The sequence below is a fragment of the Fusarium graminearum genome, chromosome 3, assembly GCF_000240135.3.
Source record: "Fusarium graminearum PH-1 chromosome 3, whole genome shotgun sequence".
Lineage (NCBI taxonomy): Eukaryota > Fungi > Ascomycota > Sordariomycetes > Hypocreales > Nectriaceae > Fusarium > Fusarium graminearum.
The window spans coordinates 1,896,528-1,911,285 of NC_026476.1; the positions used below are offsets into that span (position 1 = coordinate 1,896,528).

Consider the following 14,758-nt stretch of genomic DNA (forward strand, 5'->3'; position numbering starts at 1 on the left):
ATTAGATTGATCATAATCATCTGAATCTTCAGCGGCTGAGGGTGCCGCTAATTGTGGTGCTTGTCTCTGCTGCTGTTGTTGTTGCTGTTGGTTGATGATATCTTCAGCAACGGCGTCGAGACTATTGCAAGTACGGATTCTCTGGACAATGCTTGAGACATCCTCCTCTTCAGCATTCAAGATGGCCTCGATTAAAATTTGCAACGTGGAATTACGCGCTTTCATGCTGTCAACCTTTTCACGGTAAACACCCTTTCGGCGATGATCCGAGTTGGGGTCATAAAGGCACTCAGTTCCGTATACGCTTGAGCATGCAGCACAGCTTGGAAGAGCACCATCGCATTTCGATTTGCGTTTTCGGCACGCTATACATGCTGTGCTCACACATCGCCTTTTCTGGCTGGCAGAATCGGCACCTCTGCGTGACTTTTTGCGTGTTGCGCTTGGGGTTGATGTTGGCGGTCCGGTTTGCGCCGTGGTTTCTGGACGCGGCTCTTCCATGCTGATGCAAAGCGTGCGAATTCCGGGGGTAGTGGCGTACTCAAGCCAAGTAAGATGCAAATGTCGGGTTAAAAGACTCAATCCTGAGGATCAACACGGGCGCTTCGTGATATGATATGATACGATGAAGTCTCAGGTTGCGTTGGCTGTCAGGCCCACCTGGTCAACTGTGTGGGACGGAATCGTGCTTCAAGATTGACGAAGGATACACTTGGCTTGGGCTAAGCGAAAACCAATCCTTTGCCGGTTGGTCCAATAGACACGGCAGTGGTTTGATGGCGAGAAACTGGAGAATGATCCAAGAGTTGCACCATAAACTTATAGTCCTTCATATGCTTATTTTATCCTAACATTGAGCATCTGATAGTAGTCATGACTGGTTGGTGGGGGAAAAGGAGGATGTCTTGTTTGTCGGGTTGATGATGTCCTCAAGGTGAATGCCGAGGACAATGCGAATGTATCAACTAAGTGAGGTGAAATGGAGTATTGGCGATACAATGCGATGCGACGTGGAGTGAAAAAGACTATGAGAAGCGAAGAACAAGTCAAGTTGAGGTGAGGTGAGGTTCTGGCTCAACCAAAAGCCGAGCGCGATGTGTAAATGCAATTGGCTGCTAATCAAGCCTCTGTCTCGACTTCTAAAGTTGGCTCAGAGTTCCTTCTTCAGGTACTTCATTTCCTATTGCTGGTGGAACGGCAGGAGCGGCAAGAAGGTAAGGTTAAGCAATGGGAAGGAAGAACTGACGTGCGTGCGCAAGGAGCTGTGGAGGCAGGAAACCAAAAACATGTGGATGGGTCCCGCCTTCCTTTGCGTTCTAGCGACTAAGAAAAAGGCGTTATGTAAGTCTGAGCCACCGCTTTATTCTAACTTCGTCTCCGGTATAGCCTCTATATCCGGCTATGTGAAGGGAATGAAGAAAGACAAGATATGGAAATATTGATATTCCCATAATCACTTGAATCACCCACTGCCTATGGTCATATGGAAGTTGGCGACGCTCAACACAGTATACATTCGACATCTGCTTGATTCTCCGCTCGAGATCTACAAAACCAGTCTAGATCACCCGCAGACGGGACGAGTGTTCCGGGGCCCCAGGTCTCTGATACCGACCAAAAGATACCAAGCATACCGTTCTGATAAGGTCTTCAGATTGTCCCCAGATTGGTCAAAGAAAGCATATCAAGAGGGTCTTGGCCGGGATTTGGGCTGCAACCTTATCCAAGTGTGTGGTACTGAAAGATCTCACCCGTGTTTCTTATGGCGCCTGGAGATTTTTGTCATTCCGTTCGTTGGGTTCATCCTGCATGCCTTGATCGAATGTGTCAACGGTACTCTGAACCTTATCAGGCTAGCACGTACAATGCTTCCCAACGTCCTAAGAGCAACCCAGTTGGACAGATCGCTATCAACAATGTTCTTATCAATGTACTATCATGCTAGGCATGCCGATCTAAGACTTCAGGTCAGGATGTTCTGTGACACCCTGCGAGTTAGACAACCAGTTGTGTTCATCAACTTCTGTTTCCAATAATCAAATTAGACTTTTGTGCAGAGCCAGCCACCAACAAAGCAACAAATCTAGATCATCCGTTCAAGATCGTGGCTGATAGATGTAAATCTGAAGTCATCTGACATTAAATTAAGTCCAGCTTGGGTAGCAGAAAAATTGACCTCTTAAGTCTTAGGGTATAAAAATTAATACTAGTTTAAGAAGCCTAGTCTAAGTAACATAAGCATGAGATAATTCATTATTCTAAACGGACCCTTCTATTTTTACAGACCCCTGGAGAACTCTTGCAGGGACATAGGTTTCCTCACAGCGTTATTCAATCCTTCATGGTATGTCACCCACACCTTGCGCTCCTTTTCTTGCTTCGCTTTTTGCTGTGGATTACTTCCAGTGATTTCAGCAAGGGGTCGCGCCTCTATAACCCGGCCGAAGAAATCGCGCTTAATGAGCGTAGCATCCTCTGGGCCTGCAAGCGCAAGCTTCTTCGCATTTATAAGTTTGTCTGTGTTCATCATCTCAACGTGCCCAGGAAGATTGCCCGCTTGGAAGCGAGCCTGTCGAGCAAGAGCCTCTCGCTCTATCAGCGTTCGCTTCAATTCCTGATCAAGAACTTGGCGAACAGCATAGCGTGTAGGGGCGGCGGAAGGTAGGAGCAGTGCTGCACCAGTCTCGAATGTAGCCAACATATCGATATCCCTATAATAGTTAGCTACGATCACTTTGTAGGTGTAAATGTTGACTTACGGTTCCATGCGGTAGACGTATTGTGGGTTTCGATCTACCGGTGAATCACTCTCAATTCTTCCCTTCTGCAACTCAATGCCGACTTCAGCAAGGACCTCAGCGGCGCGCTTGACCATAGCCCGCTCCGTGTCTTTACGCACACTAGCTATGGATCCTTGACTTCCACCCACAACTACAGGCTTGACATCTGGGGACACGATTCGCGCTAGGTATGGGAGAAACTCTGCAGAGACCTCTTCGGCACTGCGGAACGAGCGCATTAATGTGGGTGGAAGTTGAGCCTGCATTGCCTGAAGTTGAGCCCTGTTCTGACGCTCTGCTTCATGAGCTTGATAGTCAGCGCGAGGGCCAGAGAAAGGCAACGGAGGACCTTCATCTTCCGCATCACCACCCCAACGTCGATCGTAACCCGTACTGGGAATATATCGTTTGGGAGATGCGAACAGATGATGGCATGCCAGTACAGGTTGACTGAGATATTGTGCTAGCTCCCATTCTTGACTGGCATAAAGACGAGATTGGCATGTGTCATGAAAGTGCAGCCATTCGTATGCCTGGCAGGGTTTTGTGAGGTAGAGATCATCGTTGTAGTCACGATTGGGATATTCCGCGAACACCTCAGTCATGATATGGCTAATTTCGCCGCTTGTGTCGATCATTTGTCGTAGTCTTTCCATGGCATGTTTTTTCTGGAACTCTCCAAAGCCAAGCTCAGCCTGTGGCTGTTCATGCTGCGTTTTGGATTGTGAAAAGTCCATGGCTTGCTTCGGAAAGCCACCTCCCTCTTGGAAAAGTCTGGAAACGATGTCTTTGACACCGCCTCGACCTAGACCACGAGCACCACCGGCGCCACTGGTAAGATCCTGTAGTACATTACTTTCCAGCCATTGTCGAGTCAGACGGGCTGTACCATTCAATGCTGATGCTCTGAAACGCCCAGCGACCCATTCGCCAACCACCATAACACCACGGAGATCGCCCTCCACTGTGCTCTCAGCTCCTCGTTTTGCATCGATACCGCTTGTCATGCCCCAAGCTGCTTCACAGAGCTTTCGAGAAGCGTCTTTGTCGCAAGGAATGCCTTCCTTCTCAAAGACCGATTTTAGTCGGGCAACAACCGATTCCATGGTGGGCTTGCCGACATGAATGATTTCTGCCAAGTTTGACTGCCGCAGTGGTCGAAGTGCCGGGGCATATACGTCGTTGCAAATGAGAATCAGTGGGCGCAAGAGTCTGAAATCGTCGCCCTTCTTTTTTTTCTTGTTTCCGTAATTATTGGAAGATGCATTGCCCGACCCATTCTTTTGGTCCAACAGCACCAGATCTATCAGTGCCTTCACGAAGCCACCTTCGCCTGAACCACCTGAGCCGGAGACAACACCGTCCACTTCATCGACAATAACGCAAGCTGGTTTGGCCAATTTTTGTGGCCCATTACCATCTGTTCGGTTGCTGACTGTCTTGACGCTTTCTGTTCCCAGACTTGTTCGAATACGATTCTTGACGACATCACGACTTCGGTCGTCGCTAGCGTTGATCTCCATAACCTCGTACCCTGCCTGCCGAGCACAGACATGCGCCAATGTGGTCTTTCCCAATCCTGGGGGTCCTGTGAGCATAAGAATTTTCCTGTGAGGCTTCTCCTCCTCTTCTTGTTGCTTAGTGCCTGGTCGTCTTGCAGCTGGTTGTGACTTTGATTCTCCTGGAAATACCACAGGATCCCACTTCTTCAACCACCGCAAAACAAACCGGTTGGTAGCATCATCACCACACAGATCCATGAAGTTGCGAGCTCTGTACTTTTCTGTCCATAACAGAGTCCTCTTGGGCCTTTTCCCTCCAGGGACCTGGGGCTCGATCGATCGTACTGGGACATTGCGCTCTTTTGGGGCTTCCTCTTTATTTTTGATCTCGGCGGCTGCAGCACTCATCAAGTTGTGAACATCGATACCGTAATAGCTTCGCTCCGCTCGTCCCTCTTTTGTTTTTGATCGAGCTGCAACCATTGCCTCATATGTAGGTGCGGATGTTGTCTTGCGTTCCTTAATTGTCTTGGCTTTGCCATTGCAAGTTTTTGCCGTGAATGTCTGTGGCACAAAACTGCTAAAAATGGAATTTGAGAACACCGGTCTATGGCTAAGGCTAACAGGCTCTTGAATTTGCCGTGTCGTGTTCGAAGATTCTTGTGGCTCCTCGGTCCTTAGACGCTTTCGGGTAGAGTCTGCAGGCCCTTCGCTTTCATCGGAATCGGAGTCGTCGTTAACGAATGGACCTCGAGGTTTGGGTTTGGGAGGCTCATGGTCGTGATCGTGGGGTTTAGACCGTTTCGTCGTTGGAGGTGAGGATACCGACAGCATGCTGAGAGCATAAGGGATGAAACCAGTATATCAACTTATGCCACTAAGACTATAGTATCTTGGCTGTTTATTTTTGTACCCCAAGGTTTATGGGGTCAGCGTTTCTGATACCCAGTAAGTACAGAGTATAGCAACTACTAAACAAGGGGAAATGTTGTCGTTGAAAAATTGTCGAGATGGTAGGGTTGAGGGTGGGATTAAAGCAAATCTCCAAGGCGCCTCCAGGTTAGCGACGCGTCGTGTTTAATTGAGTCGCGTCTTCCCGTGTAAGTTAATTGAGTCCCACTATCTGGCGCCAAGATGATTATGTCAGCCTGATGATTGCATTTTGAACCTCCACGACCGGAGCTGCGATAATCCGGTGGACGGCTGAATTGAAGCCAAAAATTTGGCTCTAACAGCATAACCACGACGAGCCAGTTCCCAGCACCGTGGGCCTCAATCTGCCAATATGCGTCGGCCTACGAAATATTACAGTCTCACCAGGCCGGTATGCATTTACCCTCCTCTCAATTGACCTGCTGCCGATAGGTCGAACCCCGCCAGGCGAATTTTGCCCAGCTAACCGACACACGATATAGAAACTCAGGCAATCATGGAACAAGTATAACTTGTTTAATATTGCCCGTGCGGCCGGCCGCGAGCCACCAGTCAAGGGTCGAGCGACATTCTTCCAGCAGAAGTGGGCAGCCAAGTCCAAAACCCGAGGTTACCACGGCGAGCATGTATCCGAGAAGAAGTGGGTGCGTCTGTTTTCACGACGACTTCTATCCGCTGTCGATCTTCCCCCCAAGTATCTTGCCGCCAATGATGGTTCCGAACAAGCTGCTGGTCGTGGTTCAGGCTTGTCGACATCCAATGTGACCGCCGAGTCCTACTCCCAAGTCCCCAAGGGCAGTGATGCAGTCCGCCCTCCCTCTCATCCGGCTCAGCGAAGTCGTGGTTTCGGCGATGTGAACGAGATGCTGTCTGAGCACTTCCAGGATATGACACCCTATATGCAAATGACTTTTGCGCCCCTGGAGCGAAGATTGGACACGGCAGTGTTCCGCGCCATGTTCGCCAGCAGTGTACGACAAGCTCGCCAGTTTGTCATCCACGGTGCTGTCAAGGTCAACGGCAAAAAGGTCTGTCATTAAAGATACGCTTCCGATACCGTTCTAACGTTTGATAGATGGTTCATCCTTCATATGCATTGAACCCTGGCGACATGTTCCAGGTTGATATTGAAAAGGTCTTGTACGGAACCGGAGAGCAAAAGAAGCCCAACTCGATACAGGAAAGTCACGACAAGGAGTTGCTTGACAAGCAAGAAGAGGCTGTCAGGCAACAAGGTCTCAAGAAGCGTTCAAAGATTCTCGACGCTGTGGCCGCCAAGGAGGGAGAAGCGGCAGAAGCCGCCGAAGCCAAGCTTGGAAAGGGCTCGCTCAAACGTGTCGAGCGTGAGGTGCAATTGCATCGTATCAAGAATCTCCGCGTAACAGCTCGAGAGATTCTAAAGGGTGACATGAGACAGCTATCGGCTAAGCAGAAGAAGGACCTGCGACTATTCCGAGACACTGCCCAGCGTTTGCTGTCTCTCCGCGAAGACCGTGAGCTTGACGCATATGAGCTCATTAACCAGATCCAGTCTCAGATCCAGAAGCTTGGTACTGTGGATGCTTTCCGCAAGGCCGACCCAACCCCTGCCGAGCCATCAAGTGAGGGAGAGTCTTCAGCTGATGAGAAGGCTGCCAAGAAGAACGAGGTCCAGGTCAAACGGTCGGAATTCAAGAACCAAGTCCTTGAGAGAGGCTTGGAAGGTATCACAAATAGGGAAGATCGGGATCGGGCAAGGAACATTCTGGCCACCCATGATCTGACCAACGAGGAAATTCGCAAACTTGTCTACATTCTCAAGAACGACGCCGAGAACCCCATCGACCACTCGAAACCTTACGTTACTCCCTGGCGCCCTCGCCCATTCATGTCTGCCTTTGCGTTCATCCCTCGCTATCTCGAAGTCAACCCCTATATCTGCGCTGCAGTTTACCTCCGTCACCCCGTGGCACGAAAGGGTATGGCCGAGGTTCCCACACCTTTCAGTTACTTGACCAACCAATTGGCCCATAATTGGTACTTGGGACGAGGTTAAACGAAAAGCAATTATGTAGGTATAGTGAATTTTGATGCCGGAATGACGTTCGGGGAGAGTCTTGGCAGGGCAGATGGCTTGCCTGTGTAATATACCACCTTTTAGAGTATACGGTAGACAGCCGGATGTACCCTGTATGTATCACCACTGTTAAAAGTACCACATGAAGTGGATTGTATACCATTTTGTGAATTGTCGAGGCAGTTTGTCAAGCCGACATAGGCTCATATCTCTGTTTCTGCGCATTGGTTTTGGTGATGCTCTAAGCCTGGAAAGACAAGGGTTCTAATATCAGAATTATCAACTTGGTTAAAATTTATGAAGTCGATCAGAGCAAATATAGACCAAAAACGCCACATGAGCCTCTGCATCTCAAGTCTCAGGGTATAAAAATAAGTAGTCTAAGAAGCCTAGTCTGAGTAGCATAAACTGGCCTAACAATTTTGTCTCTTGTGTTCTTAGCGGTCAATTCTTCTGATACCCTGAGGACTGGTTGCATAGCGCGGTTGAGTTTATGAAGACTTTCGTTTATATAATAATTCGACGCTCATCTAACCAATAATTCGGTGTAATCCCGAGACTAACTCCACATCTTGTTTCAACATGAACAGTTCCCAGCAGATTTCTAGATCAAGTTGCGACTTTTCTACAGCTTAGCCTTGGGGGCACCCTGTTCAGGCCCAGCCTTGGGTCTCTGCGCAGGCACAGCCAGAGGGTCGTACACAGTAGACGACAGGTTGTCCGAAGGCACAGCACCGTGCTGGAACAGACTTCGGAGATCGAGCATACCAGGGTGTAGGTCTTCAATCTTGCTCGCGCCGATAAGTCGCATGTTCATCTCGAGCTCATCCTTGAGAAGCTGCATAGCTCGGATGACACCAGCTTCGCCATATGTGCTCATGGCGTAGAGGAAAGGTCGTCCGATACCAACACCACGGGCGCCGAGGCAGAGCGCCTTGAGGATATCAGTTCCACGTCGGATACCACCGTCGATGAAGATCTCGATCTTGTTTTCAAGACCGCGCTCACGGAGAATGGGCATAGTCTCGGCAAGAACTTCAATAGCAGATCGCGCAAACTCGAGCTGTCGGCCACCGTGGTTGGATAGCACGACACCCTGGCAACCGTAGTCAATAGCCTTGAGAACATCCTCAACGCGCTGAACACCCTTGAGGATAATTGGCATGGAGGTGATGCTCTGGAACCAAGCGATATCCTTCCAGCTCAGAGCAGGGTCGATAAAAGTCGAAATGGCTCGCGCCGCGCCCTGGCTGTTATCTGTGTCGGTACCCTCCTGGACATGAGAGCCAGGGTCAGTGAACTTGGATCGCATATCCTTCTCACGTCGACCAAGTTGAGGGGCATCAACTGTGATAAAGAGACCCTTACAGCCACGCTTCTCAGCATGCTGCACAATCTTCTTCGTGATAGCTCGGTCCTTGTTGACGTAAAGCTGCAGCCACTGGACCTGGTCACCAGCTTTGGCGTCAACGATCTCGTCAAATGAACAGGATGCGAGGGTGGGAATCATCTGAATGACGTTGTGCTTGGCTGCAGCGCGGGTAAGCACAACTTCACCCTCTGGGTTACCCAGTTTGCCAAGAGCTGTGGCTGTCACGTAAACGGGGATGTCGGTTTTTGTGCCAAGCATAGTGGTTGAGAAGTCAATATTCTCGACATCAACGAGGATTTGAGGACGGAACCAGATTCGGTGGAATGCGCTGTGGTTCTCGCGCATTGTCTATGAGATGTTAGTAGACCAATCACCCTGCAAGTTGGGATCAACGTACAATCTCATCGTCAGCAGCACTTGAGTAGTATCCCCACGCAACCTTGCTCATGACGCGCCTAGCAACAGCCTCAAAGTCGAAGAGGTTGTAGCATTGCGACAATAGAGGCTTCTGCTCCATGCGCTGCAGACGCTCCTCCTCCTCGGGGTCCACCTCCTTGGTCTCCTGCTGGACGGTGTTCATGTCGACAGGTCCGAGATGCTTGGAGGCCTCGAGGAACTTGTCGAGAGTGTCAGGAGGGTGGATGGGTTCGTATGCTTCAGTGGCATCTTTGCCCTGTGTTGTGTTAGATATCGAAGATGAGACTCAATGCGACAAATGCGACGACGTACAGCGTACTTGAGGATAATCTTTTTACCTCCAGGATGCTCTGCAAAATTTGTTAGTTTCATTCAACAGCCTTATCTTTGTTCTTTTTCAGCAAGTCTTACCTGGTAGAAACTCTGTGACATCGTATGCTTTGCCCTATTGCGAAATTCAAGTCAGCTAAAAGTCGGTAAGTCGCCACAGATTATCACATACATGAACAATAACCCAGCACGAATCCGCACTGTTGTGCTCAGCAACCTCGCCGCCCTTTAACACCATCTTGACAGTTTATATGAGTTGAAGTAAAGATGCGATTGGGTTCTATGCAGCTGTGAAAAGAAAACAGGAGATAGTTATATCGTCGCGTTGCCTTTGGTCCGAGTATGAATGACGAAATAGCTTCTTGATCGACAGAGCGTAACTGAAGAGACGTCTACGTCTTCTGGTTGTTTACCCAATGGATGAAGTAGCTGAACAAAATGATGGAGGAGATCAATACTTGAATCACAGTCTCTAGAGATGAGAAGAAGATATAAGATATGAGACACTCACCAGATAAGAGAAGATGAAAAATAATGTCTTGAACGCGCCGGGGACTTGACCGGCACCGGAAAGTCAGGGAACGACGCGGAAATGGATCCGAAGACCGGTTCGGAAGAGGTCACTTCAAGCTCGCGTCGTTTCTGCGGGGAAATGCTCCATAACATGTCCCCAGCAACCTCTAATATTGCCTGTATTACTTGCAGCTCAGTACAAATAAGTCTAGCGTCCAATTCTAGTTGGGGTTTACGGTTCGGTCAGTCGGGGTAGTGTGGTGCGGAGACAACTGCGTAGTGTGTGCCATAAACGTCTTATTTAGCCGCAATTGCAACCTCGGTAGAAAGCGTGGCGACCTTGATCTTATATCTTGCTCTATTTGATGAGTTTCATGTCGCAAAGATGCTAGGGGATAATCCTTTGTCTGCTGTATTTATTCTGCAACGCAGCTCACGTAGCCATAATGCTTTGCCATAGCTTTTCCACCTCCCGTTGTCCCTCCTCTTCAGTTCAAACGATATCATAGCCAGATGATTCTCAAAACTCGTCTCAAGAGTTCAACCCTTGCGTCTCCCTTTCAATTACTTCCATGCATTCAAGCCTGCCCAAGGGTCGTTTTGCTGCTGCTGCTGCTGCTGTTGCTGTTGCTGCGGTGGCATAGCTGACTGAGGGTAGGCACTGTTTGGATGCGCGCTGTTGGGTTGGTTGCCATAGTGGAACGTCTGCTGAGGCCCCAATGGAGGAGGTCCAGGAGGAGGCGGTGGTGGCACAAATCCAGGCGGCACGTAGCCTCCCTGTGTTTGCGGTGTCGATGAAGCTCCATACCCGCCAAACGATTGAGACTGTCCGAAAGTTGACTGGTTTGGAGGTGGTGACGCAGGACCTCGGTAACCACCAATATTAAATGACGTTTGGTTCGGAGGGGGCGATGTCGGTCCTGGTGTACGTCCGTATTGACTGGGGTTATATGTAGGCTGGACAAAGGTGTTGATAGGAGGTGGCCCAAACGACTGCGTTGTTGTTGTTGTTGGCGGCGGAGAAAAGTTCTGGTACGCTTGTTGTTGAGCCTGTTGCGGTGGTGGTGAGTTTGGCTGCTGGTATTGCCCCTGATAATTGGTCTGAGGATATCGAGGAGCTTGGCTCTGTTGGTACTGTGATGGAGGCGTAGGTCGGTTTTGCTGAGGTTGCGGCGATGACTTGTTTGGGTCCATTGACATTCGATCCATGAGCCCTCTCAGTCTTTCGCGCTCCATCTCGGCCTGCGAATTCTTGTTGGACGATCTCTCCTGCTCGATTTGGTTGAGCAACTGCGCTCCTTCAGATCTACGGTTGTTGACGAAGCTATCAACGTTCTTCTCCAAGCTCTCCACTGTCTCGCGCATCTCCGCGTACCAGTTCTTAGCGCTTTGCAGACCTGCGACAAGATCGAGAAATTCCTGGTAAGCTCGCTTATATCGGTTGATGACTGAAGACCGTTGTCGTTGAATAGTCTCATATTTGCTCTGTTCCGATTGAACTCGCTTGTCCTGCAACAGTCGGTTAAATGCGCTTGTGAGCTCCTTCATCAAAGCTGACTGCTTGTGATTCGCTTGCAAAAGTCGGTTTTGGTGAGGCCGGAACTTCTCCAATTCCTGCTCAAACAGTTGTGCCTCGTAGTTGGATATCGACTTCTTGTTAAGGATGAGAATTTGGGAGATGTCATCGTTGTGAGCCTACTATGGTTAGCCTGGCACATGATCTGGGTGTCCCGAGTTTCACTCACTTTCTCTTTCAGATCCTTCAACACCTGGTTGCGTTCCCGCTTAATGGAATTCAACTTCTTGAGGATATCCTCCACCCTGTTGATCTGATCTATCACACTAGGCCCCTCGTCAAAGTCGTCGTCCAAAAGATTGGGTTCCAAGCCGGCAGGGCTAGTCGCATTGCTTCCTCTCGCCCGTGCCTGGGCAACAGCACGTTGGAAGAGCTGGTCAGCTTCGCCCGATTTAGCGGCCCGTCGCATTTCATCAAAGTCCATTTCGTTTTGTCGTAGCTTGCCCGCCAATTGGTTGTCGCTTCTCGACGCTTCATCCAAGGCTTCACGATAGTGGCGGATATCGCCTCGTAGTGTCGTTGTCAATCTTGAGCTTGGCTGTTGCGTCCATTCGTTCTCATACTTGGAGCGCATTTTCTCACAAACACCTTCCTCCATATCGAGTTGCTTTGTGCTCTTATCCAGAATCGAGAGGATGGAGTCCTTTTCCGTTCTGAGTGAATCGAACAAAGTTACCGGGTTTTCTTGGTCGGAAACATCTTCACACCATTGTCGGAAGTCCTCGTCAGGTAGAATATCCTGATCAAACCCACCCTTCAGAACTTGCAATGCGCCGGGGAGCCTCAAATAATCCAGACTGGCTGCCATCTCGCCATTGGCTGTATCCACCCGCTCTGCTTCAGCTCGCACCAACTTGGCTTTTTCTTCATCATACAAACTCGCCGATTCGGTGACGGCAAATGGCACGATCTTTGCGAACAGGTCGGGTCCGGTAATGCGCTGGATATCCTGGCCGGCATACAGCTCGCTGACAGGAATAGGCTTTGCGGCAGGCAGCTTGGCAACGGCTTCTAGACTTGCTTCGGCAGGAACTTCTTTGTGGTAGATATAATCGTTATCCTTCAAAGCACTCTGTAACTGGCTTTGAACTGTGGAGAGATGCCGCTTGGTTAGTTCCTGAAGAAATCCTCCACAGTCGGCGCTGAGATTTGAGCTCATGGGAACAGAGTTAGGAAAGCTTCTGGCGACACGCTCTGCTTCTTTTGCCTGTGTCTCGGCAGTTTGCAATCGTCCAACAGCAATACCATGCTTATCCTGTTCCTCGTCCGCCAGGGCTTGATAATATTGTGCCATAGAGTTGAGAAGATTGCTTTTGATCTGGTAATGTTAGCTTGACAATACTGCGTTTATTGATGGTCGGTCTATGTACCTGGGTCATCAACAGCCAAACTTTCTCAAATATGGCTTTGGTCACGTTCTCTTGCACCCCCTCGAGAGCTTGGCTGTACAGGTAGCCAGCCTGGGAAGCTAATTTAGCAAGCAGCGCAGGCTTCTTCTTATCGGCGACTTGCTTCTCGAGGAAGACTTCTTGGGCTTGTGCGAGCATGACATGAATCAACGCTTTGACTGTCTCTCTGCTAAGATCCGAAGATGGCGCATGAAGGAAGTTCTCGTTGATATAAGTGAACATGCCAGCAGATGCTTGGAAGTTGTGGTATGCGGTTTTGAGAGCAGACTCCTCACCGCGATCCTGAGCAGCGGCATGGCAGGATAGAACAGCAGAGATGTTGAATATGATGGAAGCTTTTTCGAAGGCGAGTGAATATTGGGCGGTAGACTTGTGGGTAAACGCATCGAACCTGACCATGGCAAAATTAGCGAGAGTCAGCAAGTGACCAGATTCAAAGTCCTGGCCAGATATGAGCCTGATGAAACAAACCATGTGAAGGATATCTTGATGTGCTGTTCATCTACCGGGAATCGTAAGTCAAGGAGCTCCAGTTGCCCATAGTAACGATAGAGCATGTCCCTTCCAGATGTACTATCCTTGCCAGCACCTCTCACGTCTTGTCTCAACCGATTCAGTGTAGCGCATTCCTCTGCATAACGTTCGGGGTCGTCACCGTAAGTGTCACGGATGTATCTTTTGAGAGGTTCAACCCAGTCGATCTCGTTGGTTGCCTTGAGAGGCACCGAGATCATTGGGGACTGTGCCATGACGGGCGATTAACTGACGAGAGTAGGATAGCGTATAGTCGTGATCGGGGAGGCAATTGGTCGAGGTAGGTAAGAAATCAAGTGCGCAGGCGGAGAGCCAAGGTATGCAGCAGCTTCGGGTAGAGAGGTCAGAGCTTCAAGTTTATCGGTCGCACAAATGCAGATACAGCTAGCTAATGGTTGCAAGATATGTCGAGTAAGATGACCCCACGGAGCAAGATACAGATCTGTCCTAGACGGTTGAGATCGATGAACGGCTGGCCACTTGCAATGCAACCCAATCTATGTATACAGTTCGAGCGTGCGTGGCAGCAACGTTGGAAGAGGCGGGTCGGGTCGTAGGGCGATGAGTTGGGGGCGGTAGCGGGGGACAAAGCTGCGAAGCCAGTCAAGAGCTAGAAAGTCTGTAGAGCCAAATAAGCTCGCCGGAGATGCAGCTAGGTAGGCTGCGCTGCACGGGCTGCTGGCAGGGACAGTCGATGTGTGGTGCCACCTTGGGAGAGACGGGGGAGGTGTTGTAGAGAAGGCACCGCAGCCGGTAGTGACTCGTCCCGTAGATGTTGTAAAGGATGAACAGGGACAAGTCAGTCAAGGTGAGTTGAAGGCTTAAGGTTGCGGTTGAGGTTGAACTCGAGGTCGAGGTCGTCGGAGAGCGGGGTCTATCAAGCCCAGTTGGCGTACGGCGGTGACGAAATATGTTCCAGGGGGGTCTCGAAGCGCGGTAAATTTCACTAGGTCACTGGGTCCTGGAGGTATAGTTCAACACCTAACACTTTGTTACTGCATGCGGTTGAGAACAAATGAAAACAGTACGATTCATTTCTGATGCAGGAGAAAAGACTTGTTATTAATCTAAGCAGATCAAATAAAACGGACGGTTTGAAAATTGAAACTAGACTTTTGAACACGGAAAGAGGCACCTTCTGGTTCTGGATACCACGGGCCGAGCTACCACAGCGAGCAAGTACCCATCGTCGTTAACTCACTAACGTTACGGGCTTAACAGCCTGGAGTAAGCTTAATGAGAGACCACGTTTATTACTCACGACCTACCTAATCTACCGAGTACAGCCTGTACATACCATCACCACTGGCTCCTATTAAACCCTCGTCGTCGTCTC

At 49.7% G+C, this 14,758-nt stretch overlaps 4 protein-coding genes across 4 annotated transcripts; 1 reads left to right on the top strand and 3 right to left on the bottom strand.

The window, feature by feature from the left end:
* Positions 1–2,278: 2,278 nt before the first annotated feature.
* FGSG_05326 (uncharacterized protein) lies at positions 2,279–5,116 on the bottom strand (the record flags this gene model as incomplete). The annotated part of the gene is made up of 2 exons (XM_011325542.1): positions 2,279–2,711; positions 2,760–5,116. 2 exons carry the CDS (start codon positions 5,114–5,116, stop codon positions 2,279–2,281), a joined length of 2,790 nt encoding a protein of 929 aa, XP_011323844.1.
* Positions 5,117–5,567: 451 nt separating this feature from the next.
* On the top strand, positions 5,568–7,250 carry FGSG_05327 (NAM9 protein; the record flags this gene model as incomplete). The annotated part of the gene is made up of 4 exons (XM_011325543.1): positions 5,568–5,606; positions 5,698–5,859; positions 5,911–6,243; positions 6,336–7,250. The coding sequence occupies 4 exons, from the start codon at positions 5,568–5,570 to the stop codon at positions 7,248–7,250; spliced, it is 1,449 nt and encodes a 482-aa protein (XP_011323845.1).
* A 511-nt stretch (positions 7,251–7,761) lies between these two features.
* Positions 7,762–9,946, bottom strand: FGSG_05328 (cytochrome b2). Its single transcript, XM_011325544.1, has 6 exons — positions 9,902–9,946; positions 9,563–9,819; positions 9,472–9,505; positions 9,373–9,410; positions 9,041–9,316; positions 7,762–8,991 (listed from the first exon to the last, which is right to left on the bottom strand). The coding sequence occupies exons 2-6, from the start codon at positions 9,626–9,628 to the stop codon at positions 7,897–7,899; spliced, it is 1,509 nt and encodes a 502-aa protein (XP_011323846.1). The 5' UTR covers positions 9,629–9,819; positions 9,902–9,946; the 3' UTR covers positions 7,762–7,896.
* Positions 9,947–10,467: 521 nt separating this feature from the next.
* On the bottom strand, positions 10,468–13,637 carry FGSG_05329 (vacuolar protein-sorting protein BRO1; the record flags this gene model as incomplete). Its single annotated transcript, XM_011325545.1, has 4 exons — positions 10,468–11,598; positions 11,649–12,797; positions 12,850–13,382; positions 13,463–13,637. The coding sequence occupies 4 exons, from the start codon at positions 13,635–13,637 to the stop codon at positions 10,468–10,470; spliced, it is 2,988 nt and encodes a 995-aa protein (XP_011323847.1).
* Positions 13,638–14,758: the final 1,121 nt, after the last annotated feature.